Raw genomic sequence first — 27,894 nt, forward strand, 5'->3', positions numbered from 1 at the left:
ATCTGTCCATCCATCCATCCATCCATTTTCTATACCACTTATCCTCATTAGGGTTGCGGGAGGAGGCTGGAGCCCATCCCAGCTGACACCCTGGACTGGCCGTGCATTTAAATACTTTCATAATTCTGTGTAAAGTTTATCTTAAGTTTGTGTTCCTGTCCAGGGGGCGATATCAGCCCCCCTAGTTTGTCATACAACAGAATAACGTGTGTGACTGGCAATGCACCTTTTTTTTAGTTCACCTTGAGCCCTGTGAATTATGCCTAGCAACAAGTGGCTATTCCCAAACACATGATGTGACTTAAAAGAAGAAGCAGTGCTGTGATAAGAGTAAAGCTAATTATAAAGCCCTGCCATGTGTGTCTCCTCAGGGATCGTTCAACGCTCAGCTATTGGCTCAGCGTCAGCACGAGTACCTCAGCAACCACCTGCGCCAACGCCAGCAGCAACAACAACATGTGCACCAGCAGCGTACAATGATGGCCGTCAACGTGGCTTCTCCCGGTTCACGTCTGTCTCAAGGCAACACGCAACACTTCCCCTACCCGGCCCCCAGCTACGGTACCAACACTCTATGCCACTTCCTGTATAGTTTTCATTATACTGTATACACCAGACATCACTAGCATCTTATTGCATGTTGCCTTTGATGAAACTATTATGGTTCTACAACAGGGGTGTCCAAATGCATCTAGGTCATTTAAAGAATGCAAGTGAGGCACTTGACATAGGGTACATGAATTATATTAAAAGCAATCCAATGTATGACAATATACTGTATGCTAAGCTATCTGAGCAAAACATCCACAATAAATGACTACTTTGGACACCCTTGTTCTACTTGCCAGTGCTTGACTTTACAGGTGTCAGTGTGCACTATTGAGTGCACGCTTTTAATTTGAAACATGAGACTATGGGGGCGGCACGGCGGTTGATTGCCGCCCCCATAGCTAGGAGACCAGGGTTCAATTCCACCCTCTGCCATCTCTGTGTGGAGTTTGCATGTTCTCCCCGTGCATGCGTGGGTTTTCTCCGGGTACTCCGGTTTCCTCCCACATTCCAAAAACATGCTAGGTTAATTGGCCACTCCAAATTGTCCATAGGTATGAATGTGAGTGTGAATGGTTGTTTGTCTATATGTGCCCCGTGATTGGCTGGCCACCAGTCCAGGGTCTCTTGCCCAAAGACAGCTGGGATAGGCTCACCCCCCGCGAAGCGTAGAAAATGAATGAATGAATGAGACTATGGCGCACGCTGGCCTCTTGTGGCTGAAAGGAGTATTGCAACAAAATGGAACTTGGAAAACAATGGAAAGAACGTATACATAGACATATTTTGAAAATGATACAATTCATGAATAATATACACATACACAAAATTGTTGGTACCCCTCAGTTAAAGAAAGAAAATCCCACAGTTCTCACTGAAATCACTTGAATCTTACAAAAGTCACAATAAATAAAAAATTATTGAGAATTAAACTTCACTTTTGAATTGTTGATTAACATAATTATTTTAAAAAACAAATTAATGAAATAGGCCTGGGCAAAAATGATGGTACCTGTAACTTAATATTTTGTTGCACTTTTGAGGAGATCACTGCAATTAAAACGATTTCTGCAAGTGTCAATGAGCCGTCTTTTTGGCCCACTCCTCCGGAGCAAAATGCTCCTGTTGTCTCAGGTTAGACGGGTGTCTTCTCCAGATGGTTTCAGCTCCTTCCACAGATGTTCGATGGGATTCAGATATGGCCACCTCAGAATAGTCCACCACTTTTCTCTTAGCCATTCTTGGGTGCTTTTGGCTGTGTTTTGGATCGTTGTCCTGCTGAAAGACCCATGACCTGCGACTGAGACCAAGCTTTCTGACACTTGCACAACTTCAAGACACCCTGTGCCAGATGCAGCAAAGCAGCCCCAAAACATAACTGAGCCTCGTCCATGTTTCACAATAGGGACAGTGGTCTTTTCTTTGTAGGCTTGATTTTTCAGTCTATGAACATATAGTTGATGTGCTACCAAAAAGCTCCAGTTTTGACTCATCTGTCCATAGAACGTTCTCCCAGAAGCTCTGTGGCTTGTCAACATGCATTTTTGCAAATTCCAGTCTCGCTTTTTTATGATTTGCTTTCAACAGTGGTGTCCTCCTCGCTCGTCTCCCATGAAGTCCACTTTGACTCAAACAACGACCAATGGTGCCATCTGACACGGATGTACCCTGGCCTTGGAGTTCACCTTTAATTTATTTGGGGGCTGTTCTGGGCTCTTTGGATACAATTCCAACTACCCGTCTCTTGTATTTGTCATCAATTTTCCTCGTGGGACCACGTCCAGGGAGGTGGCTACTGTCTCGTGGACCTTAGACTTCTGACTAATATGTGCCACGTTTGTCACAGGAACTTGAAGCTGCTTAGAGATGGTCTTATAGCCGTTACTTTTCAGATGTTGGGCTATCATTTTCTTTCGAATGTCCTGGGACAATTCTTGCCTTCGCTTTCTGTTGTCCATGTTCAGTGTGGTACGCACCTCGTCACCAAACAGCACAGTGACTGTTTGTCACCCTTTAAATAGGCAGACTGACTAATTTACTAAATGACTGATTATGAGTTTGAAGACACCTATGATGTCAATTAAAGGACACACGTGAGATAATCATGTGACTCTGGTCAAATTGTTTTCAATCTTTTGAAGAGATACCATTATTTTTGTCCAGGCCTGTTTTATTAGTTTATTTTTTTAAATAACTATGTTAATCAACCATTCAAAAGCGATGGCTGATTTTGATTGTTTAATTTTCAATTTTTTTTAATTTATTGTTACTTTTGTAAATTTCAAGTGATTTCAGTGAGAATTGTAGGATTTTCTTTCTTTAACTGAGGGGTAGCAACCATTTTGTCCACGTGTGTACATGTTTTCAATAAGCATCCAATTAATTCTGTCCCACCTTCAGGCATAAGTCAGCAACACCAGGATGCCACGGCAGGCTTTTCCTGTGCTTCCGGGACCCCTCAGAGTACCATGCTGTCCCCCAGGATGGCACAGGCCCAGAGTGCTATGATGCAGCAGAACCAGACTCAAATGCAGGGAGGGGCTTCAGGCTACTCGAGCAGCGGTGGCGACCTCAGCAGGTGGATGCAGCCCGCCAACACCAGCAACGGGTACAAAAGTCGCTTCTTATTATCATAATGTATTATATTATATTATATTAATATAAAATGAATATAATATATATTATATTATTATAATGGCTGTTTGTTTGCAGCTTGTACCAACAACAAACTCAGTTCACGTCACAAACCACTGGAGGCATGTACAACAACAGCAACAACAACATGACCCCTAGAGGGGGCAACACAAACCACATGCCAGGTCACATCACCCCCATGACCTCTGAGCAGGTGAGTCTAAACCACACCTGGATCAGTCAGATCCCTTTCTCCACGTCTCCATCTCATCAACATGTCTGATCCACTTGATACTCTTCCTCCTCCCTTTTATGACAAGAATGCTTAATTTAAGCAAATAACTCTTAAAATTTCCCTCAATATGCATATTTTTGTACAAATAATGGGCCGTATTCCACCACAAAACAGCATTATATATGAATATAGTTTAGTTAGTGCGAAGCCATGAAAATGGAATGGCGAGGGACAACTGTATTTGGAGTGAGTGTGGTGGTGCCTTCGATGACAGTCTGACAAGACAATTTCCCTTCACACAGACTTATAGTTTGAATGTGTCCCACAGGTGAGTGACAGCAGTCTGATCCTGGATCAGTTGGACATGCTAACACAGGAAGCCGACATCAACTCGGTAAGTTGAGCTTCCTTCTTCTTACGTTTGTTTACTTGAAGAAAAAACTCAACGAGGACATTTTGTCTTTTCTAGAACTTTTGCTGACTCTGGACGCTAAATCCTGCTTTGTTTTAATCTCAACCAGAAAAGGTCCAAATGTCGTCTTTACCAAAATACCTAAAGCCTGACTTTAGGGTGCCCCTAAAATCTGGACATGTCATAAATAGGTTAAAAAAATCATTTAATTGATAATGTAAGACAAGAACACATATAGCCATGTCTATATTTCATCTAAAACGTAAAAAAAAACAAAACAAAAAACAATGGTGAATAATATATGCATTTTGTGCTGTTGTCCAGACTTTAGGGACATCCCGTATTAGAGATAACACATACACACACACACACATATACAACTTTTATTAAGACATTGCTTTTCCGATCAACATTTTACAGAAATGTAAAAATCTCAAGCTTTAATTCTAATCCTTTAAATTCCACTCCTACTAATATTTTATAGCTATTTATACGATTTAAAGGAGATGAAAGTTTATCTTGTATATTGTTGATCTTAAAAATAGACTAATATATTTGGACTGCTGTAGTTTTTGGCCATGGGAAGGAGGAGGGTTATGCAGATGATGTAAATAGATCTTATATTCCCTAAAGTGGTATTACTAACCAGCAATGTATAGTGGAAAGGCGACAAACACAAGATCCAACCTCAAAACCATCACTTTATTACTTTTAAAAAGTAAAAAAAACTTTTCTGGCTTCAGTTGAACCAAAATGATTTATTTTTATTTGGTTGGCTAAGCTCAATCACAACTAATTTATTGTATGTATTTCTAGAAAGATGATATATAAGCTTTTTGACTTTCAGCCTCGCAGTTCAAGTCGATGTGAAGGCAAATCCATGCTAGACCTAGGGTGTCCAAACTTTTTACTGTGAGAGCTGCATACTGACAAATGGCAGGAGATGTAGGATACTCTTCCCCTGTTTTGTGATCCAGCTCCCGAAAAGCAATCCAGTACAGTATCCAAGTACTTAGCACATTTATTAGACCACCTGACATCATATTTCATAAAGCGTAGATGACCTCTTGTGGTCTTGATAACAGCTTGCAAACCATGTTTTCCTGTTCATGAATACAAGTATTTACTTAAATCTTGCCTAAAACGTATATATTAATAATATTGTACTAATACTATTTTTGTTATTTTTTGTACAAGCAGATATGATAATTCATGCATAACAATAATTACAGTGTACCCGTTCTGCACTGGTGTTTTAACTAGGGATGCTCCAATCAGGGTTTTATGCTGCCAATTCTAGTACCGATCATCCAGGACTGATATCATCCGATACCGATCACAGGGATTAATTATACATTTTTCCATGTATTTATGGTAAGTGCTATTGGCCATATGATATGAAAGAATCACCTTCAATTAGACAAAAAGAAGCCACATTTGGCTTACCTTTTGAAGAGAACATATCGTGTAGCTTCAGACACCTTGAAGGAGATTTTGGAAGTGAGAGTTGATGGGTGGAGCGCTAGCAGGACTTCCAGGTGAGTGAAAGAGTACTCGGTGAACCTGGTGTCTTCCAGCGCTGGGAAAGACTGGTCATCTCATCCCATTAATTCACTTCTTTCAGGTTCGAATCTTAGCCTTCTGTGTCGCTCGTACGGGCGAGGCTGGGTTAGCTGCCGATTCACTCACGATCACAGAAAACTCAAAAAGTCAACATACAAAATACTCAACTCGTCATTTATTAATGTGCGACCCCCACAAGCTAGTTTTCATGGCATGGGTTGGTAGTCAAGTTGAACACGTCAGACATGATGAAGGAAAGTCAAAGGAGCACAATGGCAAAGACGTTAGTTCGGGCAAGACACGGCATCCCCACTTGGATGGCTGCAGGCTGCAATAGTCCTCGCCACAGCTGATTGGCTGTTGTGATCGCCGTTGAATGCCGATCACATGATTTTTCCCCAAAATCGTCCCATACTAATCTGTGACGGATCGATCGGAGCATCCCTAGCTCTAACCATTACAAACCATAAAAAGTTATTTTAGTCATTATAAATATTGTTAATTTAGGGCGGCTGTGGCATAAACCTTCCACTGGGTGGCGCTCTAATACATTTGTTCAACGCCGTTGAGCAACATATGCATGCTATGCTATGCTGACTTTTTTTTTTTAACGGGTGTTTTTTGTGTGGCCCTAAACCTCCTTTGTGATGTTCTGATGTGGGCCATGATTAATTCTGTATTCAGCATATGGGCCACGGGACAATAAATAAATGAGCTCTGGGCCAGAAAAGTTGCCTGAGCCATATTTTGGACACCCCCGCTGAAGTTCATATCCTCAGCCTTAACTGTCTTTAATGGCCACTCGCCAACATTAGCATTTAGTGTCTTAGCATTTCATTCGACTGCTCAAAGAGATTAACCACATTTCACTGAAACTTCATTTTTATGCTGACAGACAGAACAGGACGCAATGATACTGCAGTCTTAAAAAGGAGTGTATTTATGTACAAAGCCTGGACAGAAAAACTACCGAAGTTATCAGGTCCTAAACCTACTGGAACTTGATAGACCAGGGGTGTCCAAACATTTTCCAACAATGGGGGGCTTTCAGTGCAAAGGATGTCAGTGGGGCTAAAACCAATCCCACAGGACTGTAATCTACCTGTGGAAGTAAGTGGGTGAGGCTACTCAATTGGCCATGACTCACAATGCTGGCCAGAGTGTAGATTTTTAAATACTCCAACTTGGTGGGTAAAACAATGCCAGCTTTTTGGTTTGTGTTTAAAAAAAAAATAAAAAACGTGAAATATTTTTAAATATTAAAAACGGGTTGCGCCAAATATATCTGTGACGGTCTCAATTTAACCTTTATGGGCTGCCACAGATCCATGAATGTATGGAACCCGTTATATATATTTAAAGAAAAATAGTATGCACGTCAGTTTTGTGTTATTAGGACTATGTTATTTAGTTTTCTCCTTACATGCTCTTTTTTTCATTTTTTTAGTAGCTGTATTCTTAAAATATGCCAAGGACTGATTTTTTTTTAAAGTGGGGACCGCTAATGGCCCCTGGACCACACTTTGGACGCCCCTGTTGTGTATGTTTGAGGATGAATACTCGCAAGTCCCTTTGCTGTTTGAGGTGCTTTCTCCTATCTTTGTCGCTTCTATTGACGCTGCTGAAATGATCCACAGGTTGTTTGTATAAAACACCAATGATGACATACTGAAATGAATTGTTAGCCTTTTAGCACTGATTTTTCATCTTTTGTTGGTATTGTTGTTTTTCTGGTGGTTAAAACCCAAAGACTTAACGAGGAAAGCCATTCAGATGTTGTGAGTGGATATAAAGCCTCTGGTAGCGCACGTACGAAATAAATACACTACTTTTCTTACTTGATAGATGATATTTTTTATGGCTGCAAGAATACTGTTTCATGCAAGAACCTTTGATGCTAACACGCTAGCATAATAATGCCTTAGAAATGGGTGAGTGTACGTTTTGATTGTTTGACATTTAGTATGTTTTATTTGCTGAGTGAATGTCTTTATTCATAGATTATCTACAAAAACCGTTATAACTCTGTCTGTGACGACAGTGTTGTGTCATCCATCTTGTGTTAACAAGCCAATAAATAAATATGTTAAGTAATGATCGTAAATCCAACAAACTTTTAATTTAGCGTCAGGGTATTTAAACCCAGGCTAAAAAAACACTACAGAGTGTGTTTTTTTTATGTTCCACACTTGTTTAAAAAACCCACCAAATATCATGTTGATGCTATTTCATGAAGCAAGTTGTCAATGCTAATGGCGCTTTTGTCCACGCTGCTTGTTAATTTATGATTGATGCCACTGTAAATAAATTATTTTTATTCAAAACACTCCTCTGACTCTGTCTTCATTGCAACTCTTCAACATTGTGGTATTATTATTATTAAAATGACTGATTGGTGAAGAAGAAAACATTTAAGTGGTTCATGAATTTGTCGTTGTGCTCATGTTCTTGACACTGTTCCAGTGGTCTCTGACCTCTATGTGACCTTCCTGTGCAAACACAAAGGCGTGAGATATGTTGAAACCCTTCCAGCATTGTCGCACTCTCTCCCTTAAACAAATGTTCTTTTCTTTCCTGGCTCTCAGTCATGAATGTGAAATTGGGAAAGGTAACTGAGACTTGTGACATTGATGACAATAGTGCCGTACAAAGTGTTGCTCAAGGTTATGAACTTGAGGAAAGGTCACACATCTCTTTCATTAAGATACTTCTGAAACATTTGACTAAAACAGGACTACAATTGAACACTTGATACAGTAATACAATTCATGTAATGAATACATTAATACATAATTAATACATTAATCATATACTTTTTTAAATGATGAACATCTTTAATCACATTGTTGTAATTCAAATACATTTTTTTTAAACATTCACCTTCTACTCAAGTTTATTCAATTAGTTCTATTGGAAATATTCTATCAATCTTTTTCACAATAGCCAGACGTGCATTTCCTCAGTACGTGTTGTTGACGCCCATTGGACAATGGAACTGTCAATCGCTCGCATGGACTTGATGTCATTGCTGCTAGGATTTTTGCGTGAAGATGCATTTGAAGAGACACGAAGGGAACTCTGTTGCTTTTTTTCCTTTTACCACTACGAAGAAAGACTTTAACGAAGTATTTTTAGGCTTATTGTTACTACACAATTATGTGATTGAGTGTTAATTTCTACGTTATTTCCTCATTTATCGCTTGCTCGCTGTCGGTTGTGCTGATGCACACGTAGTGAGACTTCTCTACTGTGCTGCAATCTTTGTAAAAGAGGCGGGCACCCAGGGCAAAGTAGGGGGCGGTAACCACTGCAGTCGGTACCGTTACTTACTACAGCCCGTTGGTCCAGCAGACCACACGATACCAGACTCCCCAGGAACCCTTGGAGCTGCATTTTGCGGGGAAGGGGGTCAGCAGACATGTCGGCACCGAAGCGTCAGGACACGCGGAAGTTCTTCGAGAACTTGTCCGGTGCCGGGAAGTCCATCGCTGTGCTCACCAGCGGCGGAGATGCCCAAGGTAAGAGGGTTCCATTATCGGGCACAACAGTCCGATATAGTGAAGTCCTATAGTAAAGTGGAATTGAGATGAAACATCATTGAGGCCACTTTTACCTCATCCTCATAACATCATCCTTCCTGATTGTGGCGCATTGGTTTCATTGATTGGACAGTTGGTCACCTAGGAAACCGCCCTCCTACCCCCATGGTTTCTGCTCCAGCTGGGGGAGGTTCTGTCAGCTTTTCTTAATTATATTGTAATATATATTTTCTTAATTAATTATACCACAGGTACCGAAGCTAACACAAGATCATGTAAGCTAATGGACACATCGTGACATTGCTGCAGAGCTGTCCGATAATGGACACATCCCGTCCGTACTGCAAGTGGATGAGGCTGCTCGAGCTGGGTGTGTTGGACCCCACCAAACGTAGCCCGAAAACATTCATGAGCAACAAACATTCGTAACATCGAGGACAGCATTCTTATTTAGACAAACAAAGTCTTTGTCTTCTGTGAGGAGCTTATGCAACCGGAATGCACGATTCACACGTACATGCGTACACGCGCACACGCACACGGTAAACGTGAATGCCCAGACAACCCGGCGGTAATAAAACTAACATTTAATGAGTTTATGTGACGTCACAAGTAAATCAACAAGTGCTAACTTATTAATAGTGTGTTGTTACTATGTGTGTGCACGTTTCACGTCAATATTTAAGCGGTTATTAATCGCAATAACGTTAATCTTTATTATTATACTATCGTGCAGTGTGTAATTATGAAGCCCATTGCTTAATAATAAATGTCCGGTTTAAACAACCACTGTCTTTGCACATGCGCAAACATGCGATGTGATAACAATGGAGGTTAAATGTAGATGTAGTAACGCGTAACAAATGATTAATATACAGTTCAATTCGTCGAGAGGATGAGTCGGTAGGCGAACGGAAATGGGCAAACAAAAGCTGAACCAACTTGGGACTGTCGCAATAAAATAATGCTTTGTTTAGCCTCAATCGAACGCCTTTACATTGAAGTCATGGTGGGATTTCCGGTTTGTGCGCTTCTGTTGCTTGATGACGACTCCCACCGAGAGTCGCATCGCCTACGTGAGGACCAGCAAGTGGCCAGGGTGCTGCCTGACACAACTATGTCATCTAAACCGTCATTTAATGTCTCATCGAGATCCCCAAAATAGAAATGATTGCACTTAATGGAAACACGTTAAGCTACATCTCCTGTATATTGTATGTCTAGGTTGTGTATAGAGACATGTTATGTAACACTCATCCATTCATATATTCTATGTGCTGTATGCATGTAACACTAATCCATCCATATTGTCTATGTGCTGTATGCATGTAACACTAATCCATCCATATATTCTATGTGCTGTATGCATGTAACACTAATCCATCCATATATTCTATGTGCTGTATGAATGTAACACTAATCCATTCATATATTCTATGTGCTGTATGCATGTAACACTAATCCATTCATATTTTCTATGTGCTGTATGCATGTAACACTAATCCAACCATATATTCTATGTGCTGTATGCATTGGAGAACGCAATCATTCACACAAGTTTTATTTTTTTACAGCCATTATTTGCATTCACATTAAACATATACATTATGAAATGGTTATTATTCATACAAAAGGTGAAAATGATATCAGAATTGGCAAGTGTTGTCTTCCTTTGACAGGGATGAATGCTGCTGTCCGAGCAGTGGTCCGCATGGGGATCTATGTGGGAGCCAAAGTCTACTTCATCCACGAGGTGAGACATGGCCATAAGGCCTAGATGCGGTGACATTACAGATAAAATCTTAGTGAAGCATTCCAGTGAAAAGTGCCATAGCCCAAAGGCTGGTGGAGGTGATCTAGTTTCAGTGCATGTATAATTGGATCAGCGCCCTCATCCTCTCATCGCCACTGTCCTTCGCAGGAGATGACAACACGCACTGTGTGCTTTTATTTTGGTGTTGTTTGGAGCCTAGTTCCTCCCAAGAAGCAGAAAAGTTTTGTTTGTTTTCTTGACTGATGTCCTTATAAGGAAATGTATCCACTAACCTTCTTCCAAGACCCGTGATGGTTTTACATGATGGTGCATCCCACAGGGCTACCAGGGCATGGTGGATGGTGGGGACAACATCAAGGAGGCCACGTGGGAAAGCGTCTCCAGCATGTTGCAAGTGGTGAGCACCGTTTGGTTTTCAAAGCAAATCTAGCAGGCTTTGTTAGCCAGCCGTGTTGAAATGTGAGCTGCTTGTTTTGGTGGGCAGGGCGGCACGGTCATCGGCAGCGCTCGCTGTAAAGCCTTTCGTACCCACGATGGACGCCTGAAAGCCGCTCACAATCTGGTGGAGAGAAACATCACCAACCTGTGTGTGATTGGAGGGGATGGGAGTCTGACTGGAGCTAACCTCTTTCGGGAGGAATGGAGCGGCCTGCTGGATGAACTCCTGCAGCAAGGTGACGCCACGTGAGAGGGACTAACTGAAACTGTGCTCAATGTTAGCGAGGGCAGGAGTGCTGTCATTTGGAGAATGCAGGCATCAATCCCACTACCGCTCACATGCAAAGCAGGCACTTTTAAAAGGAAATTACAGCAGCATAGTCCTAAACAATGACGTAATTTCTGGAAGTTGTCCAATAAGTGGAAAATTAGTGGGGGGGCAGGACCTTAAAGAAGTAGCACTCCAGTCCAAATACACATTTTCCTTGCAGGTCTCATCAGTGAGGACGCCATGCGTGCTAACTCTGTGCTGCACATTGTGGGCATGGTGGGATCCATCGACAACGACTTCTGCGGCACCGACATGACCATCGGTACCGACTCGGCGCTGCACCGCATCATCGAGGTGGTGGACGCCATCATGACCACTGCTCAAAGGTGACACAGGAAGACCAACCCGTCTTGTTTTGTCATTTTTCACTGACTGGATGTCACCTTTCTGCTTCACTTCAGCCACCAGAGGACGTTCGTGCTCGAGGTGATGGGACGCCACTGTGGGTAGGTCAGATGTAACATACATACGTACATCATACACAAAAGAGTGACTCTGGATGGACTTGAACCCACAACCTTTCAGTGCGCTGTCGAGCCTGCTCATCATGAGATCTTTTCACTTTTCACTCTCACGTTGCTCTCTGTTCCAGCTACCTGGCTCTGGTCAGTGCTCTGGCATGTGGGGCAGACTGGGTGTTCTTTCCAGAAATGCCTCCTGAAGACGGCTGGGAGGAAAATATGTGTCAGAAACTGTCAGAGGTAGCACAGACACACACACACACACGCACGCAACATGGTGTGTAACACAATATAGCCTTACAAGCAAACAAATGACAGTTGTCAGAAGTAGCACATTAGCTTGTGCCTTCCATCCATCCATTGTCTAGATATGCCGGCTATCCTCAGTACAAATGTAACATTTCCCGGAAATAAGCACGGTAAACTCTGACGCTGTGTGTGCGCGCTCGATTAGGAGAGTCTGACAGTTGTCCTCTGTCATGATTTAAAAGTCTTATGTGCTCTTCTAGAACCGTGCTGACAAGAAAAGACTGAACATCATCATCGTAGCTGAAGGCGCTATTGACTGCCACAACAAGGCCATCACGCCGGATTACATTAAAGACGTAAGTACGCTGGTCAACATCCTCATTAACTCTTACCATGTTAAATATGTCACTTCCTGGTTTGTGACGCATGCAGAAGCGTGTGCAGGCAGGATGGAACGGGTGGAGAAAAGTGTCAGGCGTGTGATATGATATGACATGATATGATTTATGTGTGATAGAAGAGTTTCAGCTAAAATGAAAGGAAAGGTATACAAAACTGTGGTGAGACCAGCCATGTTGTTTGGTCTAGAGACATTGCCACTGAGGAAAAGACAGGAAGCAGAACTGGAGGTAGCAGAGATGAGGATGCTGAGGTTCTTATTGGGAGTGACCAGGATGGATAGGATCAGGAAGGAGTACATCAGAGGGACATTACATGGAGATAAAGTCAGTTATCGGCCAGACTCAGATGGTTGGGACATATCCAGAGGAGGAGTAGAAGGATGCTGCCAGGTAGGAGGCGTAGAGGAAGACCAAAGAGGAGGATTATGGATGTAGTGAAGGAGGACATGAGGGTAGTTGGTGTGAGAGAGACAGATGCAGAAGACAGGGTTGGATGGAGGAGATTGGTGTGCTGTGGCGACCCCTGAAGGGAAACGCCCAAAGAGAAAGAAGAAGAAGCAACAACCTATAGATGTTGACTTTTTATGTGATGATGATGTCACACAGCTGGTGGTGCGCAACCTGGGCTTCGACACCAGGGTGACCATCCTGGGCCACGTGCAGAGGGGTGGGACACCATCAGCCTTCGACAGGATCCTGGTAGGTCTTCCATATCTTTCTTGTGTTCATGAGTGCCATCATGTTTAGGTTCATAATGTCCCAACCATCCCTAACACGTCCATGCCAGGCCAGTCGTATGGGCGTGGAGGCGGTGCTGGCCTTACTAGAGGCTTCTGCTGGCACTCCAGCCTGCGTGGTGTCTCTGGTTGGCAACCAGGCAGTCCGGCTGCCTCTCATGGAGTGTGTGCAGATGGTAAGAATCCTCTATCATGCTTTGGATGCTTTTCAGTGTAACAAAAAAACCACCACATAAAGTGACACGTACATATGGTGTCTTCAGACGCAGGAAGTGCAGAAGGCCATGGATGAGAAGAATTTTGAGGAGGCGGTGAGGCTGCGTGGCAGGTAAAGCATTTCCCCGCTGTCGTGTGTATTTGGCACACTTTATATGAAGTAACAATGTGTGTTTGTCTGCAGGAGCTTTGAGAACAACTTGATCACCTACAGACTTCTCTCCAACCGTAAAGCTGACTCCGAGATTCCAAATGTTAGTGTCATTTGTTTATGAACATTTTTTCTTCATAACATGAAAGAATAACATAGTTTTGAATGTTGCAATGTTTCTTTCCTTCAGCCAGTCTGAGGTTAGCATATGAAGGTACTTCCTGCCCAGATGCATTGTTGGTCTTTTCGTCTCACTAACTGTCCCAGTGAGTGAGCAGGAGGCGGAACTTATGCACACTTTTGCGCTGAAGTAGTCTTTTCATACATGTAGTGATGTGTGATACCAAGGATTTCATTTCTGATGTGAAAAGTAGTTCCCACCAACCGCGTCTGATGTCAACAGGATCTAAAGTACTCTTTTATCACTGTGTTCCTTTTAATGAAATACTACATTAACTCAAATCACTCAAGTATCAAAGGTATCAATAGTTTAATTGACAATGGACTTTGGGGCATGGAGACGTGGTATCGAAAGTATCGATATTTCAGTATCAATCTGCACATCACTACATACATGAAGTCAAGATTAAGCCGCAGGGCCACCAACACACATGATGATCAGTGCTTATTTCCTTGCATGTGTCAACATTGGACATGCAAGGACGTGTGGGTAGCTAGCCAACAGGCTCTGCTGTGGTCCACTTCCACAGCTTCCAAAGTTACACTTCCACATTTTTACCAAAAGTGCTGCCACTCTATGGAAAATGAAATTGGACAAGCAGCAGCCTTTGTTGGTTTCTTGCTTTCTCCACATTGTATGATTAGACATGTTAAAGTCAACAACGCCAGTTCATTGGCCCTCACCCCCCTCAAGCTGTCTGGTTGCTGTGGGTAACGCTCTTGTTTGTGTGGGGGGAAGCCCATCTCTGGTGCATGGATTATTTCCTGACCATGTGTGCATTGGAATGACGTCAAAGGTTTGAGGGTATTTGCTGCTGCTTGGTTGCATCTCGTATGGCGCTTCTTAAATGCGGGATCAACCCAGCCTGGGTCTGCTCAGAGGAAAAGTTGTGCCCGGCTCATCCTGCTTGGAGGGATGCCAGGGAATATTTCCGAAGCCTTTGCTTGGGACTTACTGTGCTCTGTCGTCCTCAGAGTTCCTTCAACGTGGCCGTGTTGAATGTCGGCGCGCCCGCCGCTGGCATGAACGCCGCTGTGCGCTCGGCCGTCAGGGTGGGAATAACTGAAGGACACAAAATGTTTGCAGTGAGTGACGGCTTTGAAGGATTCTACAAAGGGCAGGTGAGACGAGACCATGGGCTAGTGGGAGGCTAGTGTTAGTCTAGCGTTAGTCTAGCGTTAGTCTAGCGTTAGTCTAGCGTTAGTCTAGCGTTAGTCTAGCGTTAGTCTAGCGTCCACTGTCACCTATTTCCACCACTGTTCCATCACTCCTCAGAAGAAAAGCAGCTATTGGCTGTCTTGGAAGTTGCTAGCTGATGTCATCGGCTAATTAGCATTTTTATTTGCATATGATGTAGATGAGATGCCTTGGGAAAAAAAGTGTAACCTACATAAGTAAAACATCTTAATTACATTTAGAACTGCTTATAAACTTGGTTCTTGGTTTGTTAATACAAAATTGGCAATCACTTTATCAAAATAAAAAAATTGCAATATTTTATCTCGGCCAGCACCTGTCTTAAGTTTAACCAGCGTAATAATTATGTCCGGCCATCTTTTATCTTGCATTTAGGACTGCTTGTTTCATTTTTATCACACATCGACAGTTAAGTGACTGACTCCAAATGAGACTTGAGTGTAATGGAACTGGTGAACAATACGTGCTTTCACTTTTAAGTCCCCACATACCAGAAAACTCTGCAGAAAAAAAAATGTCACCAAGAGAGTTAAAGGAATGTTGCCAGATTTAGTGACAAAGTCGCCAAGTTGGCAACACTGGGTTCCACCTTAGTGATTACACGATTCCTTGGTAGCCGTATCAAAGCTGACTTTCTGCATTCCGTTGTCCTTGGTGGTCAAAGTGCTAAACTTAGCCTCAGACCTCGTGTGCTACTTTATAAGCTAACAACGAGCAGTCAGCGCTAAATTAAACCCAAAGGAAAGAAACATTCCTCACGGGTCACCGTGGCAAGTGGCGCCAAGCAGGAAGTGAGCGTGCCACAGCTCTGCGTGTGGCATGCAGCAATATACAGCAATATATAGCAATACACAGCAATATATAGGTTAGATTAAAACAATTCACACAATTGGTATACAATATCTGAAGGAGCTCTAATTCGTTGTCCCTGTTTTTAAAATCAGATCAAGGAGATCAAGTGGGGGGACGTCGGAGGCTGGACAGGCCAAGGAGGCTCTCTTCTTGGGACAAAGAGGTGAATGTCCTATGGATATTAAAGAGCGATGCCCAGCGAGATACATTATGGTGGTCTCCCAGCATGTGCATTCTTGCGGTAGTTGTCAAGAACCCTGAAAATGGTTTATGTTGTAGGACTCTCCCTGGAAAACATTTGGAGCAAATCGCCGAGCAGATGAGGATCCACAACATCAACGCGCTCCTCGTCATCGGTGGCTTTGAAGTATGCAACCTTTATGATTTCATTATTCCAATATGAATATGAACTATTCAATCTGTTACATTTCATCAGTGACGATGACTTTGTGTTGTTTTAACGTTGTTGACGTTTCACACAGATGCTGACATTGCAAAGTTAAAAGAAGCATTTTGTAGCCTTTTAAACCAGTTTACAAAACTTAGCAAGTAACAGTTTAATAACCTTGCAACCCCGTTTGGAAAATGATGATTGTGACTTGAACGTTTTCCTTGTTGCTTTCTTGTGTGCGTTGATTGGCTCTCTCCGATTGGCTCCTCCCATCAGTGCAATCCCTCCCTTATGTCATTCACTGTCTCCATCAGCCACAAGCCCCTCCCACACTATGAACCCCTGCATGCGTCCCATATAAGCCCCTCCCATGTCGTCATTGGCTTCTTTCATGTTGCGCATGTCATTACAAGCCCCACCCACCTGCTGACCTCCCCTGTCCCTCCAAGCCCCTCCTACTGCCTGCTGTGTCTTCATGAGGTCTTCCACAGCGTTGCTTGTCTACATGTGAACATCTGGAGATGGCATGGACTAATCAGTTCAAAGGTCATGCTGCTTCATACCAGGAAGTGAAGATGGATAACTGATGCTAGTTGTTAGCCTCCTTACGAGCATAAGCATGTGCAGGGATGCATCGTGATGCCAAGTGTGTCTTCGTGTGTCTCCGTCTGCGTGTGCGCCTCCTTTGTCCCAAACATCGTCATCGTCTTCATCTCCTTCTGGCCCCGCCCCTCAATCCCCTAACAACCAATCAACCAATAAGATGCCGGTTGCTCTCGCTGCTGCAGGCCTACGTGGGATTACTGGAACTTTCTGCCGCGCGGGACAAATTTGATGAGTTCTGCGTGCCCATGGTGATGGTCCCCGCCACGGTGTCCAACAATATACCGGGCTCGGACCTCAGCATCGGCTCGGACACGGCGCTCAATGCCATCACGGATGTAAGTGAAGATGGTCTGCACGTGTGTGTGTGTGTGTGTGTGCTTTCTGAGGCATGGTTGATAGCTTATGTAACAAGATGCGGTCTTGTGGACAGGCAGCTTGTCTTTCACTGGGTCACCTCGCCCCCTCGGAATGTCCTGATTGGTCTTCCATAAAACCTTGAAATGACCTTGGCACATACTGTAGCTCCTAGATATCGCCCCCTCCTGGATATTTGATATTCAGGACTAAAGCACTTCTTCAATTATGTTTTCTTTTTCTTCTATTTGTTTCTTTTGTATTGATAGTTTATACTTCATAACCATATGAACCACAATTCTTGCCCTCAATGGAACAGCGAGCCTAAAGCTTGTGAGTGCAGGTTCTTTTTGGCTATTGAAAGTGTTTTCAGTGTAAACAGCATTCGTGCCAAGCAGAAATGTAAAGCTTTCGCATAAACATACTGACATCAGACATAGAAGTTAAATGTTACCACAAAGACTCTAATCTCAGCCGTAAAAGTTAATCTTCCTAATTAATTAATGACACTAAAGGATGTTACAAAGTAGCATCAAGCTACAGTGGTGTGGAAAAAGTGTTTGGCTCCTTCCTGATTTCTTATTTTTTGCATTTGTCACACATCTTTCAGCTCATCAAACTAAATGAAATATTAGTTAAGACAACACAACTTAACACAAAACAAAACTTTTATTATACAAGGGGGCCTATTATGCTCATTTTCGCCCCCATGGAGTGAGTTGTGGACTCCCAATAGAGCAGCTACACACAATAACTGCACAGAAAGCATTCTAGATCTTCCAAAATCAGCACCTAATTCAGCCGTATTGCCTTGGAATTCCACCAACGGTCTGCATTCTGGCATGACCACTCAGTGCAGCACAGCTTGTATCCGGGCACGCCCATATAAGGACGTCTGGCTGACTGTGATGTTAGAAGACTCTGAAACCAAGCAGTCAGAGCCATCCCAAACTTCTTTCATGGCTGACTTCCAAATGCATGAAGCTCATTATTGGAAAGGTTGGCATGGGTCAACACCACAATGCAACATTCGGACTACATTTATAGGTCAGAAAAGTGGCAAGAAGCATAGGTGCCCTTCAAGGGCGGAAAAACGTGAACAATAAAGCCATTTCTATAGCAGAATCAGGACAATCGCTGTGGTCTGACATTAAAAAGGTGGTTTGTGTGTTCAGTTGCGTTGTCACTTAAATTACTTTGACAATCGGAAACATTTAAGTGTGAAATCAGGAAGGGGGAAAGGCTTTTTCACGCCACTGTAGTTTGAGGTAGTGTGCATGCAGTGTTGTTAGCGTGACCTTGGCCCATGTGTGCTAAACAGTGCGGTGTCCAAGTGTTTGTGTTGTGTGTGGATGCATGTTTGCATGCCGGGAATGCAGCCTGTGGAATCATGGCCTGATTTGCAAACACAGCGTCAGCATGGAAGGAAGGTCTCTCACTGGCCCCGCCTCCAACTTTTATCTGTCACGTCAACACTTGGATGTGTGAGACAGCGTGACCCACTCAGTCCCTGCCCCCCCCCCCCCCCCCCCCAATCGCACCCAATAAGAAGCCAAAGAGAGAGCCAATACGCATATATTGAAAGAGGAAGCAACCTGTTTCCATGGTAACGGACTAAACTAGTCAGTGACATGAGATGTGATGCCTGTCGTCCCCTGGTGGTCTAACTGGGTACCGCCACCAGGCGTTGGAGTGCCTGCTGCAGCTGTATGAGGCTCGGGCAGACTACGAGGAATTTTGCATCCCCATGTGCATGCTGCCCGCCACCATTAGTAACAATGTACCCGCCACCGACCTCAGCATCGGTGCTGACACCTCCCTCAATGCCATCGTGGAGGTAAGTGGCTGTGGACGCTTTAGTGTTTAGGAACGATGGCCTGCATGTTGTTGTTGTTGGATTTGATGTCACCATGGCAAAGTCAATATTTCATCCATGTTCATACAAACTGACATGGACTCTTCATATTTTGAAATTGTCTTTCGTTCATTTTCTATGCCACTTTTCCTCACTGGAGCTTATTCCAGCTGACTTTGGACGCACACGGAGATGCCCAAACGGAAATTCAAACCCAGATCGGGGGTCGGCTCCCCCCCCACCCCGTAACCTAAAATATGAAATTGATTGCATGGCCCTGTATCATTACACATAATCTAATATTTAATGAGACATTTTATCATGACCATTGAGCTGTGGCTCATAGTGGGCTTTTAACATATACTACAAAGTGTACTAATTGTGTACTAATTGTTGACCTTTCCTTCCGGTGTTTCCTGCAGACGTGCGACCGTATCAAGCAGTCGGCCAGCGGCACCAAGCGGCGGGTCTTCATCATTGAGACCATGGGCGGCTACTGCGGGTACCTGGCCACCGTAGGGGGGCTGGCAGCGGGCGCCGACACCGTCTACATCTATGAGGAGCCCTTTGACATACGTGACCTGCAGGTCAGAGGCCTGTAGTGGCCCACATCCCCATTCTTGTTGCCATGTGGCTTATTTAAAAATAAAAGAACTAAGCTAAACTAAACTTTACAAAAGAAGAGTAGGACCACGTTGAAAAGAAAACAAAAATATAAATTTGATGTGTTTTTTTTAATGTTACTTTCAGGCCAACGTGGAACATCTGACACAGAAGATGAAGACGACCATCCAGAGAGGTTTGGTGCTCAGGTAAGACACATTCATGCTATACTAACTTGTTGACTTGTTGGGGAGGTGGGATTATTTAAGTCTTTTAGTCATGTGATTTGATGACTAAAACCAGCCAGTGTATGCGTGTAGGAATGAGAGCTGCAATGAGAACTTCACCACTGACTTCATCTACCAGCTGTACTCTGAAGAAGGACGAGGAATTTTTGACTGCAGGAAGAACATTCTAGGCCACATGCAACAGGTTACACACACACACACACACACACAAATGGTACATACACAAATGGTTTGACTAACGGAATCTTCCATGTTGAAAAGGGCGGAGCTCCGTCTCCCTTCGACAGAAACTTCGGGACCAAAGTAGCAGCAAAGGCTGTCCAGTGGATCACGAAGACCCTGAAGGACTCATACAAAGCAGGTACAAATGGACATATTCCAAATTTCCAAAAATACGTGTGAACTATCTCAGCATAAATTTGGAATGTTTCTTGTCTCGAACGCAGGACGAGTGTTTGCCAACTCTGAGGAGAGCGCCTGTCTTCTGGGGATGAGACGCCGGGCGCTCGTCTTTCAGCCTGTGTCCAAGATACGAGACGAGACAGACTTTGAGTAAGAACTTTTGTCTTTATCTCAAATAATCTTTATTAATGACTGATGGACATGTTTGGTCACATATTATTAGTATCGGTCATCATGATCCTGAAAGGACCCTGACCCTTGTGCCCCCAGACACAGGATTCCTAAGGAGCAGTGGTGGCTGAAGCTCCGTCCCCTGATGAAGATCCTGGCCAAGTACAAAACGAGCTACGACGTGTCCGACTCAGGTCAGCTGGAACATGTTAGCCGCTTCCGGGCCAAGGACGGGGATGCCTCCTCGGCCATCTGACCTGGCCCCACCTCTATGTTCTCGTCTGATTGGCTGCTGAGGAGGTCTTTTAACGTCACTAAAGTCATAGCTGCTGTCACTTTAAGAAAGTAACTTATTATTCTCATAAATTCTAATATATATGATCTCAATATGCACTCCTAATGATGTACTGTATTTGAGTTTTAGCACTAAAATGTAGCTTGTATTTGGTTTGGATAATGTGTAAGAGTTGTTTTGTGTGATCTTTGGGTGTACAACAGGACGTTGTGTCCATTTTTTGTCTTTGTCAGTGGACGTTGTTAGTTTGGCAGTGCCTCCAAGTGTCTCCAGCATCTAACTGTGTAAAGGTGTGTGCGCAGTATTAAAGCTTTGATTGTGCTCATGAGATTATCTTTGTACTCATAATCATAAGCATCATCAGCTTTAACTTGGGATCCCCGTCTGAACCAAATTATAATAGGCGGCGCCATCGTGCAACGTTTTGTAGCCCTCCAAAATCTTATTCATCGTTGACCGCTAGATGGCAGCAGAGTACAATTTCAGTTGGGTAGCTTCCAACCATCAATGATGTGGATTGTACTTGAGTGTGGATTTCACCATTTGTGGACTAAACCAACACAACGTGCCAAGTTAACTAGTATAGCCTCATTTAGGGACCTTTACTAGAGTAAACATTTGCATCTATATTTAAGTTACTGCAGCTTGTATCACTTATCACTTGACAAGCTAACTCAAATTGTACTTGTGAGAAGTGATAATCTAAAGACATTGTGAAAAAATACCCAAAAGTTATCAAGGATTTACACATCTCATGAGCTTGAATATAAAAGTGCTGCCCTCGTAAGCACAACACAGTTGAGTTGTGCTGGCACTTAACATATTCCAATATGAGCATGGATATCTCTCCGGGACGCACGGTGCCCTAGTGGTTAGCATGCTGGCCGCACAGGCAGGGGATCGGGAAGATCTGGATTGGAATAGCTTTCTGACCATGTTCGCCAAAACACTCCTAAAAATCCAATGAGCAGAACACAGTGGTAACCATTCCATACAAATGTTTTATTCTCAAAATAAACTCTTCTATCAAAGTGACAATTATACATATTTACATCATCTGTGTGTGCAGCAATAATAATATAAATACCTTCTGAAACCCGTAAGGAGTCCGTGTGTTTGTGTTAAAGTTGCATTGTTGTGCTACTGGCATGGCGTACTTTGATGACGTCACATTGTTGACACGAACAGACCGGAAGTTCCACAAAGCGTCTCCTCACACCCGCGACAGAGGCATTTGTTTGGGACAAGACACGGAGCTGGCCGTGCCAGACCTCCAGGTGAGACCGGTGCTTACGTCACTGTACATGGACCCCCCCGAGGCTTTGCTCCCCCAGCAGCAGCGAGTGCATAAAGTCCTCCACGAGTCCAGGGTCTTCCCGGACCAGACCCAGACCCCCGAGGTGATGCCCACCAGCAGGCACATGAAGTACTTGAGCATGAAGACGGCGTAGTCCGGCCGGGGGCGGCCAGGTTCGGACGGGCAGCCGCAGCTGTGGGCCACCTCCCAGGCTTGGCGGTTGTGCTGCTCGTAGAAGTAGCAGGCCACGATGACGGTGGCCGGCACCGTGTAAAGCACCGTGAACACGCCGATCCGGATCATGAGCCTCTCCAGCTTGTCCGTCTTGGTGCCCCCCTGTTTGATGACGCTTCGGATCCGGAAGAGCGACACGAAACCGGCCAGCAGGAACATGGTGCCGATAAACAGGTAGATGACCAGCGGCGCCAGCACGAAGCCTCGCAGGTTGTCCAGGTTCTGGTTGCCCACGTAGCAGATCCCCGCCACCGGGTCCCCGTCCACGGAGCTGAGCGCCAGAACCGCGATGGACTTCATGCTGGGGACGAGCCAGGCGGCCAGGTGAAAGTACTGCGAGTATCCGGCGATGGCTTCGTTGCCCCACTTCATGGCGGCCGCCAGGAACCACGTCAGCGACAGGATGACCCACCAAATGGAACTGGCCATGCCGAAAAAGTAGACCAGCAGGAAGACCAGCGTGCACAGCGCCGGCCCGGTGGTCTCGTAGTGCACGTGCTCCACGCCATGCTCGCGCGTGCACGCCACCTGCTCGTGCCCGGCCACCAGCCGCACGATGTATCCCCCCGACACGAAGAGGTAGCAGGCGGACAGGAATATGATGGGTCTCTCCGGGTACTTGAAGCGCTCCATGTCGATGAGGAAGGTGGCCACGGTGGTCAGCGTGGACATGAAGCACAGCACCGACCACAGGCCGATCCAGAAGGCCGTGAACGTGCGCTCCTCCGGGCTGAAGAACGGGCTGTGGCAGGACATGGCGCAGTTCGTGATTTGGGCCGTGCTGACCCGGCCGAGCAGAGGGTGCGCTTCGCCGGGCAGAGGCACCAGCGGAGCGCGGCAGCGACAGCCAGGCTCGCAGGGGGGCTCGGCCGGCTGGTGCTTGGCGAAGCCGCCCTTCTTCCGCGGGCTGTAGGGCTTCAGAGGCCGGTTGGTGGGCTTGGCCAGCACGGGCGACGCGGCCGTGGTGGCGGCGGCCCCCTGGCTCTGGTTGTAGTCCATGCACAGCAGGTCCTGCTGGCCCTGCTCCGGCAGCAGCTCGCACCTCATGCGGTCCGGCCAGGGGAATCCGTACTGCCTCATGAGGGGGGCGCAGCCAGCTTTCGCCCGTTCGCACACGCTTCTGCACGGCGGCAGCGGCTTCTTGTAATCCTCCAGACAGATGGGCGTGTACATGCTGCACAGGAAGAAGCGCAGGTCCGGCGAACACTTGATCTCCACCAGGGGCCAGAACTGATGCACCTCCAGGCCGGCCTCGTCCTGCGTGTCGTGGTTGAACTGGTTCGGCATGTACGTGTGGTTGTAGCCGATGCCTTTGCAGAGAGGCACGGAGATCTCCTGACACTGGAGCTGCTTGGCTCCCCAGCACACAGACTGGTGCACCACCAGGGTGAAGAGCGCACACCAGGCTGGGATGAGCCTCCTCTCCATGGCGCCGGCTGGTCCCGCTCAGTCCGCGAAGCTTGAACGACAAGTCATGCTCGGCTCCGAATTCACGCTGGAGTGTCTTTGTGCGTCTTTGCGTGCGTGTGCTCCTCCGTGGCTCTCTGCACGCTGCCTGCGCTGTGGGCGGGCCCGGCTTTATAGAGGAGACGGCGGGACACGCCCCCTAGGAGGGTCCTGGATGGAGGGGGTATCAATGAAATGTTCTTAATTATAATGTGGAGGCCAATACACATCCCGGCTCCTGTAATTAAACAATGAAGCGGCCATTAACGTACTGTATTTCACTCATATCACATATTGTATGTTACAGTATATAATAATTACATGAATAACATCATACGCTATGTGAAGCTTGTCTTTGTCAAGGCTTCCTTGTATTCAATTCAATGGTTTACAAACATTGAAAAACTCACCGATTTAGTACATTGTCAAACACCTAAAATACAGCATAACGCTATAATACTACAATACTTTTCTACTAGAGAGGAGAAATGTAATCTAAGGGAAAACTTGAAACATTTACTATATGCAAGAACAATGCTAAAAACACAGCATTTCAGTATGTGGAATCAAATTATGGAATGGATTGAGTAAGGAACTCAAACAATGCACCAAGATACGCAAATTCAAGGAACAATACAAGCAGTTGATGTTTGCTAAATACAAGGATGAAGAGTCTTAAACTAGTTTTGTACCTCTGTTATTACATTATGTATTTATTGCTGCACTGATGATTAAATGTTATTTCCATTTATTATTCATAACATCACCATATTGTCACATTAGCTTACCACTTTTCTATGTATTAAAAAAATCACATATGGACTACAGGAAGTGAATTCATGTACTGAAACAAATGTGAAACAAAGGGGGGGGGGGTAAGATTAAATAAGCTCTACTTCTTCCTACTCCTTTTGGAACTGTGTAGTTTAACTTGTACACACGTTCAAAATACAATGAAACCATTACCATGACATTACTATGTTGCATTCAGGGAACAGACTGACTATAGGAAAGTCAACCACCATCACCGTTGCAGATATTTGCACCACATGTTGTTAGTTACACTTAGTTACTGCTCTTTTTATCAGAATCATGTACTACATTTGGAGGAGTTGTGATACTTTAAAAGACTCGTACGCGTTTCCAGAACTCATCAGTCAGACAGAAGAGTTTGATTCCAGAGTTCAATTGTCAAGTTGCAGCCTAATGTAATGTGTGTGTGTGTGTAATGTAATGTGTGTGTTCGGGAGATGAATGTAGTCTTGTTAGCCCACTGCGGGGGGTCGTCTTGCTCCAAAGGGAGGTTACTGTTTGTCTTAACTGCAGTGCGAATGTTTCATGCTGGGCGACTGATTGCTGCAACACAGCCCTTGTGTGTGTGTGCTTAAAGAGGCCTGCCCGAAAGAAAACAAGCTAACATGAGCAGATAAGTACATTGTGACAGCACTAATTAAAGTCATTCACACTTCTTATTGGATTCATCAGCTTCCAACGGTGCCGAGACACTTTGGCAGACGGGCTCAAACACATCCGCAGGTTCTATCAAAAGCAATTAGCCCAGCGGCCCGCCTGTGTTTGCTAAAGGATGCTTGTTTGGCGTTCGTGTGGCCGCTGCTTCTTCATCAGGGCGATAGAATTCAAGTTTCAATTCAAATTAAGTTCAACAGTTAAACATCAACAGATGATGACAAACTACTTCAAGTGTCACAACTTGACTCCAAGTGTCACGGTGTCGTCCGCTCATTCTGGAGTCTTCAAAGTGGAGCACAGACCTTCGTTTAGGTCAAACAATCCTAATTTGGATCACCACCTTCATAACAGAGACACACCATTTTGCTTAAATATGACAGGGCTCTACATTAAAAAGAAAAATGACTTGCCCATGGGGAATCCTTAAGGTGAGAACTACTTGCCCGAACTTGCCCCATGTAAAATGAAAAGACTTCCATAATGATATCATATATCAATATATGCTGATAATTCATCAGATAATAGTACTGACGCATAGTATTTGGAGGAATGTGTGAAACGTATGTTAACATGGCATGCCATACTACCTTACACATATAGTAGTAAGGTAGTCGTAGTAAGCAGTGATATTTATAAGTTGTGCACCACAATGAAACATTATTGAATAGACACATTTGTGTACTAGCAAAGTGTTTTTCATCCAGAAAAAAATGCTCAATGGTCAAACAATAATTTGTGAAGCAAAGGTGAGAAAAATCCACAGAGAAATGGAAGTGCTAGATTTTGTAGCTTGTGCAAAATCAGCACTTGGTATTGGATCTAATCGGTGGTGTTTCATTGTGACCACTTCAAATTGTCACAGCAATGTGATTCACTCACCTGTGCCATCATTTGATTTGCTGCCGCTAATAAAATACTTGTTTAGGAGGCACTGGTTCATCACTTTTTGCTGTTTTCCTTCACAAGTTGTTGAACATTTAGACCATGTTGGCAGGGACGCCATGATAGATGTTTTCCTAGTCAAACCATCGCTGATTGGTTGATTGTGAACAAGAACGGGTGTGGGTAAAACGTGGTCTAAATAAACTATTCTGATTGGTCCATTTCAAGGTTTGCAAGGATTGGTTTGCAAATTACCAGCGGAATTACGCAGTCCGTGTTTTACCAACACCCAACAAGAACCGCTTTTAAAAAAACTCTTGGCAGTATGGCATGCCAAAGTGCACTTGCCCGACGGGAATATCACTCATTGGATTTACTTGCCCCAATTTTGTTTTAACTTGCCCCGGACCATCGGTACATCGTTATTGTCGAGCCCTGTATGAATTCACATCGCGACCCTCGTGAGGAAAAAGCGGTAGAAAATGAATGAATGAATGAATTGGAGGCAATGCAAGTCAGGTTTTCCCTGCTAACAACATGATGCATCATGAACTTGGAACTGGTGGAGGTAAACCCACAAAAGGTCTTTTTTCAACAGTCAGTAGTTAACATGATGGGTAAATGACGATGGGATTTTATCATCGTCTTCTTGATTGAAAGGACATGTGGGCCACACCCTACTATTCCGTACTATTCCGTACTATTCCCTACTATTCCGTACTATTCCCTACTATTCCGTACTATTCCCTACTATTCCCTACTATTCCGTACCAACAACTTTTGTGTGTTGCTTATGTTCATAACGATTAGCTGCTACCTGACGCCATGATGTCATAATAGAAGAATAATTACACGTAAAGCCAGTTAGCCGCATGCAGAAATACGTATAGTGCTAATATTAGCTTATGCTAACACAACATAGGTTACTGTTTGCTTACTTTGGTGACACATGTCAATGGCGTGTTCCCCTCACAGTCCACTTTCATTTGGTCTTTAGGCGTTAGAAGCATGGAAAACCCAGGACCAGAACCACTAAGAATAACAGACCAGTGAGAGGAGGATTCCAGAGTCCAATCTATCCAATCCTTGTGCCCCCCCCCCTCCTGTGAGGCACAGGTGTAAGTGGCCTGTTGGCATCCGAGCATGGCTTACAGAGTGGAGGCCATATTGATTAACAAGGCTGATAGCCGTTGGCTGGCCCAGCCACCAACTGTCAACTTTGCCCCCGGACCGAACCCCTTCCCCCCTTCCGCCACTTCACCCTGGCCGCCTTCTGTGCGGCCATGGCGATAGTGGGTCTCAGGTTACGTGCCGACCCCCCCCCCCCCCTCCACACACCTCCCAGCATAGCAAATCTAAGCGGGTGGAAATGGAATTAGTGCATCTGCTTGGAGGTCCATTTCTACCGTATTCTCCTGGATGCTCCACCCTCCCCCTCCAACGACCCCCCCCCATGCTTTCCTTACATTCCCCCCGGACTCTCAAGAGTTCACGTTCCAAATGGGACACAGGAGGTTCTCATGGAGTTATTGATATGTTCCAATGTTTGCCTTTCTCATTTTTGGATGGAAACTTTGCTCTTAGAGAAACAACCCAGCCTGGACTCACATCCGAAATATCACATATTAATACTAATAACTCATTTGACTAACAGGAGAAGAATGCTGATTTACCCAGTACAGAACCAGGGTTTGATGGAGTTTACATTTTTTTAGTTTTC

General features: G+C 44.5%; 3 protein-coding genes across 11 annotated transcripts in view; 2 read left to right on the forward strand and 1 right to left on the reverse strand.

The window, feature by feature from the left end:
- LOC131127213 (nuclear receptor coactivator 2-like) overlaps nt 1–7,719 on the forward strand; it is a 38,938-nt gene extending 31,219 nt beyond the window's left edge. For all 6 annotated transcript variants that reach the window (XM_058069459.1, XM_058069460.1, XM_058069461.1 and 3 more), the window contains exons 18-22: nt 372–561; nt 2,950–3,157; nt 3,262–3,397; nt 3,747–3,812; nt 3,888–7,719. In XM_058069459.1, coding sequence (XP_057925442.1) covers nt 372–561; nt 2,950–3,157; nt 3,262–3,397; nt 3,747–3,812; nt 3,888–3,899 — 612 coding nt within the window. In that variant the 3' untranslated portion in view covers nt 3,900–7,719. The remainder of the gene's footprint in view (nt 1–371; nt 562–2,949; nt 3,158–3,261; nt 3,398–3,746; nt 3,813–3,887) is intronic.
- Nucleotides 7,720–8,697: 978 nt separating this feature from the next.
- LOC131131821 (ATP-dependent 6-phosphofructokinase, platelet type-like) lies at nt 8,698–21,933 on the forward strand. 4 transcript variants are annotated; one of them, XM_058076772.1, is made up of 23 exons: nt 8,698–8,911; nt 10,612–10,685; nt 11,026–11,103; nt 11,191–11,380; nt 11,636–11,801; nt 11,877–11,921; nt 12,068–12,176; nt 12,446–12,541; nt 13,193–13,285; nt 13,374–13,499; nt 13,587–13,651; nt 13,724–13,793; nt 14,846–14,992; nt 16,013–16,083; nt 16,200–16,287; nt 17,100–17,252; nt 18,956–19,108; nt 19,549–19,713; nt 19,877–19,938; nt 20,050–20,161; nt 20,239–20,338; nt 20,424–20,529; nt 20,650–21,933. In XM_058076772.1, exons 1-23 carry the CDS (start codon nt 8,812–8,814, stop codon nt 20,804–20,806), a joined length of 2,526 nt encoding a protein of 841 aa, XP_057932755.1. In that variant the 5' UTR covers nt 8,698–8,811; the 3' UTR covers nt 20,807–21,933. The 4 variants fall into 4 exon arrangements, with proteins under 4 accessions (XP_057932755.1, XP_057932734.1, XP_057932726.1 ...); XM_058076751.1 differs by lacking the exon at nt 17,100–17,252 and having other exon boundaries at nt 20,650–21,932; XM_058076743.1 differs by lacking the exon at nt 18,956–19,108 and having other exon boundaries at nt 20,650–21,930.
- LOC131131836 (frizzled-8-like) lies at nt 21,833–23,918 on the reverse strand. The gene has a single exon (XM_058076784.1). The coding sequence runs from the start codon at nt 23,802–23,804 to the stop codon at nt 22,059–22,061; it is 1,746 nt and encodes a 581-aa protein (XP_057932767.1). The 5' UTR covers nt 23,805–23,918; the 3' UTR covers nt 21,833–22,058.
- Nucleotides 23,919–27,894: the final 3,976 nt, after the last annotated feature.

Source organism: Doryrhamphus excisus, chromosome 1 (genome assembly GCF_030265055.1).
Source record: "Doryrhamphus excisus isolate RoL2022-K1 chromosome 1, RoL_Dexc_1.0, whole genome shotgun sequence".
Classification (NCBI taxonomy): domain Eukaryota; kingdom Metazoa; phylum Chordata; class Actinopteri; order Syngnathiformes; family Syngnathidae; genus Doryrhamphus; species Doryrhamphus excisus.

Coding starts and splice junctions, on each gene's coding strand:
- LOC131131821 (XM_058076772.1), top strand. CDS start 8,812: ATGTCGGCACCGAAGCGTCAGGACACGCGGAAGTTCTTCGAGAACTTG. Junction 13,794..14,845: donor CTGACTCCGAGATTCCAAAT/GTTAGTGTCATT, acceptor TGTCGTCCTCAG/AGTTCCTTCAACGTGGCCGT. Junction 20,530..20,649: donor CGAGACGAGACAGACTTTGA/GTAAGAACTTTT, acceptor TTGTGCCCCCAG/ACACAGGATTCCTAAGGAGC.
- LOC131131836 (XM_058076784.1), bottom strand. CDS start 23,804: ATGGAGAGGAGGCTCATCCCAGCCTGGTGTGCGCTCTTCACCCTGGTG.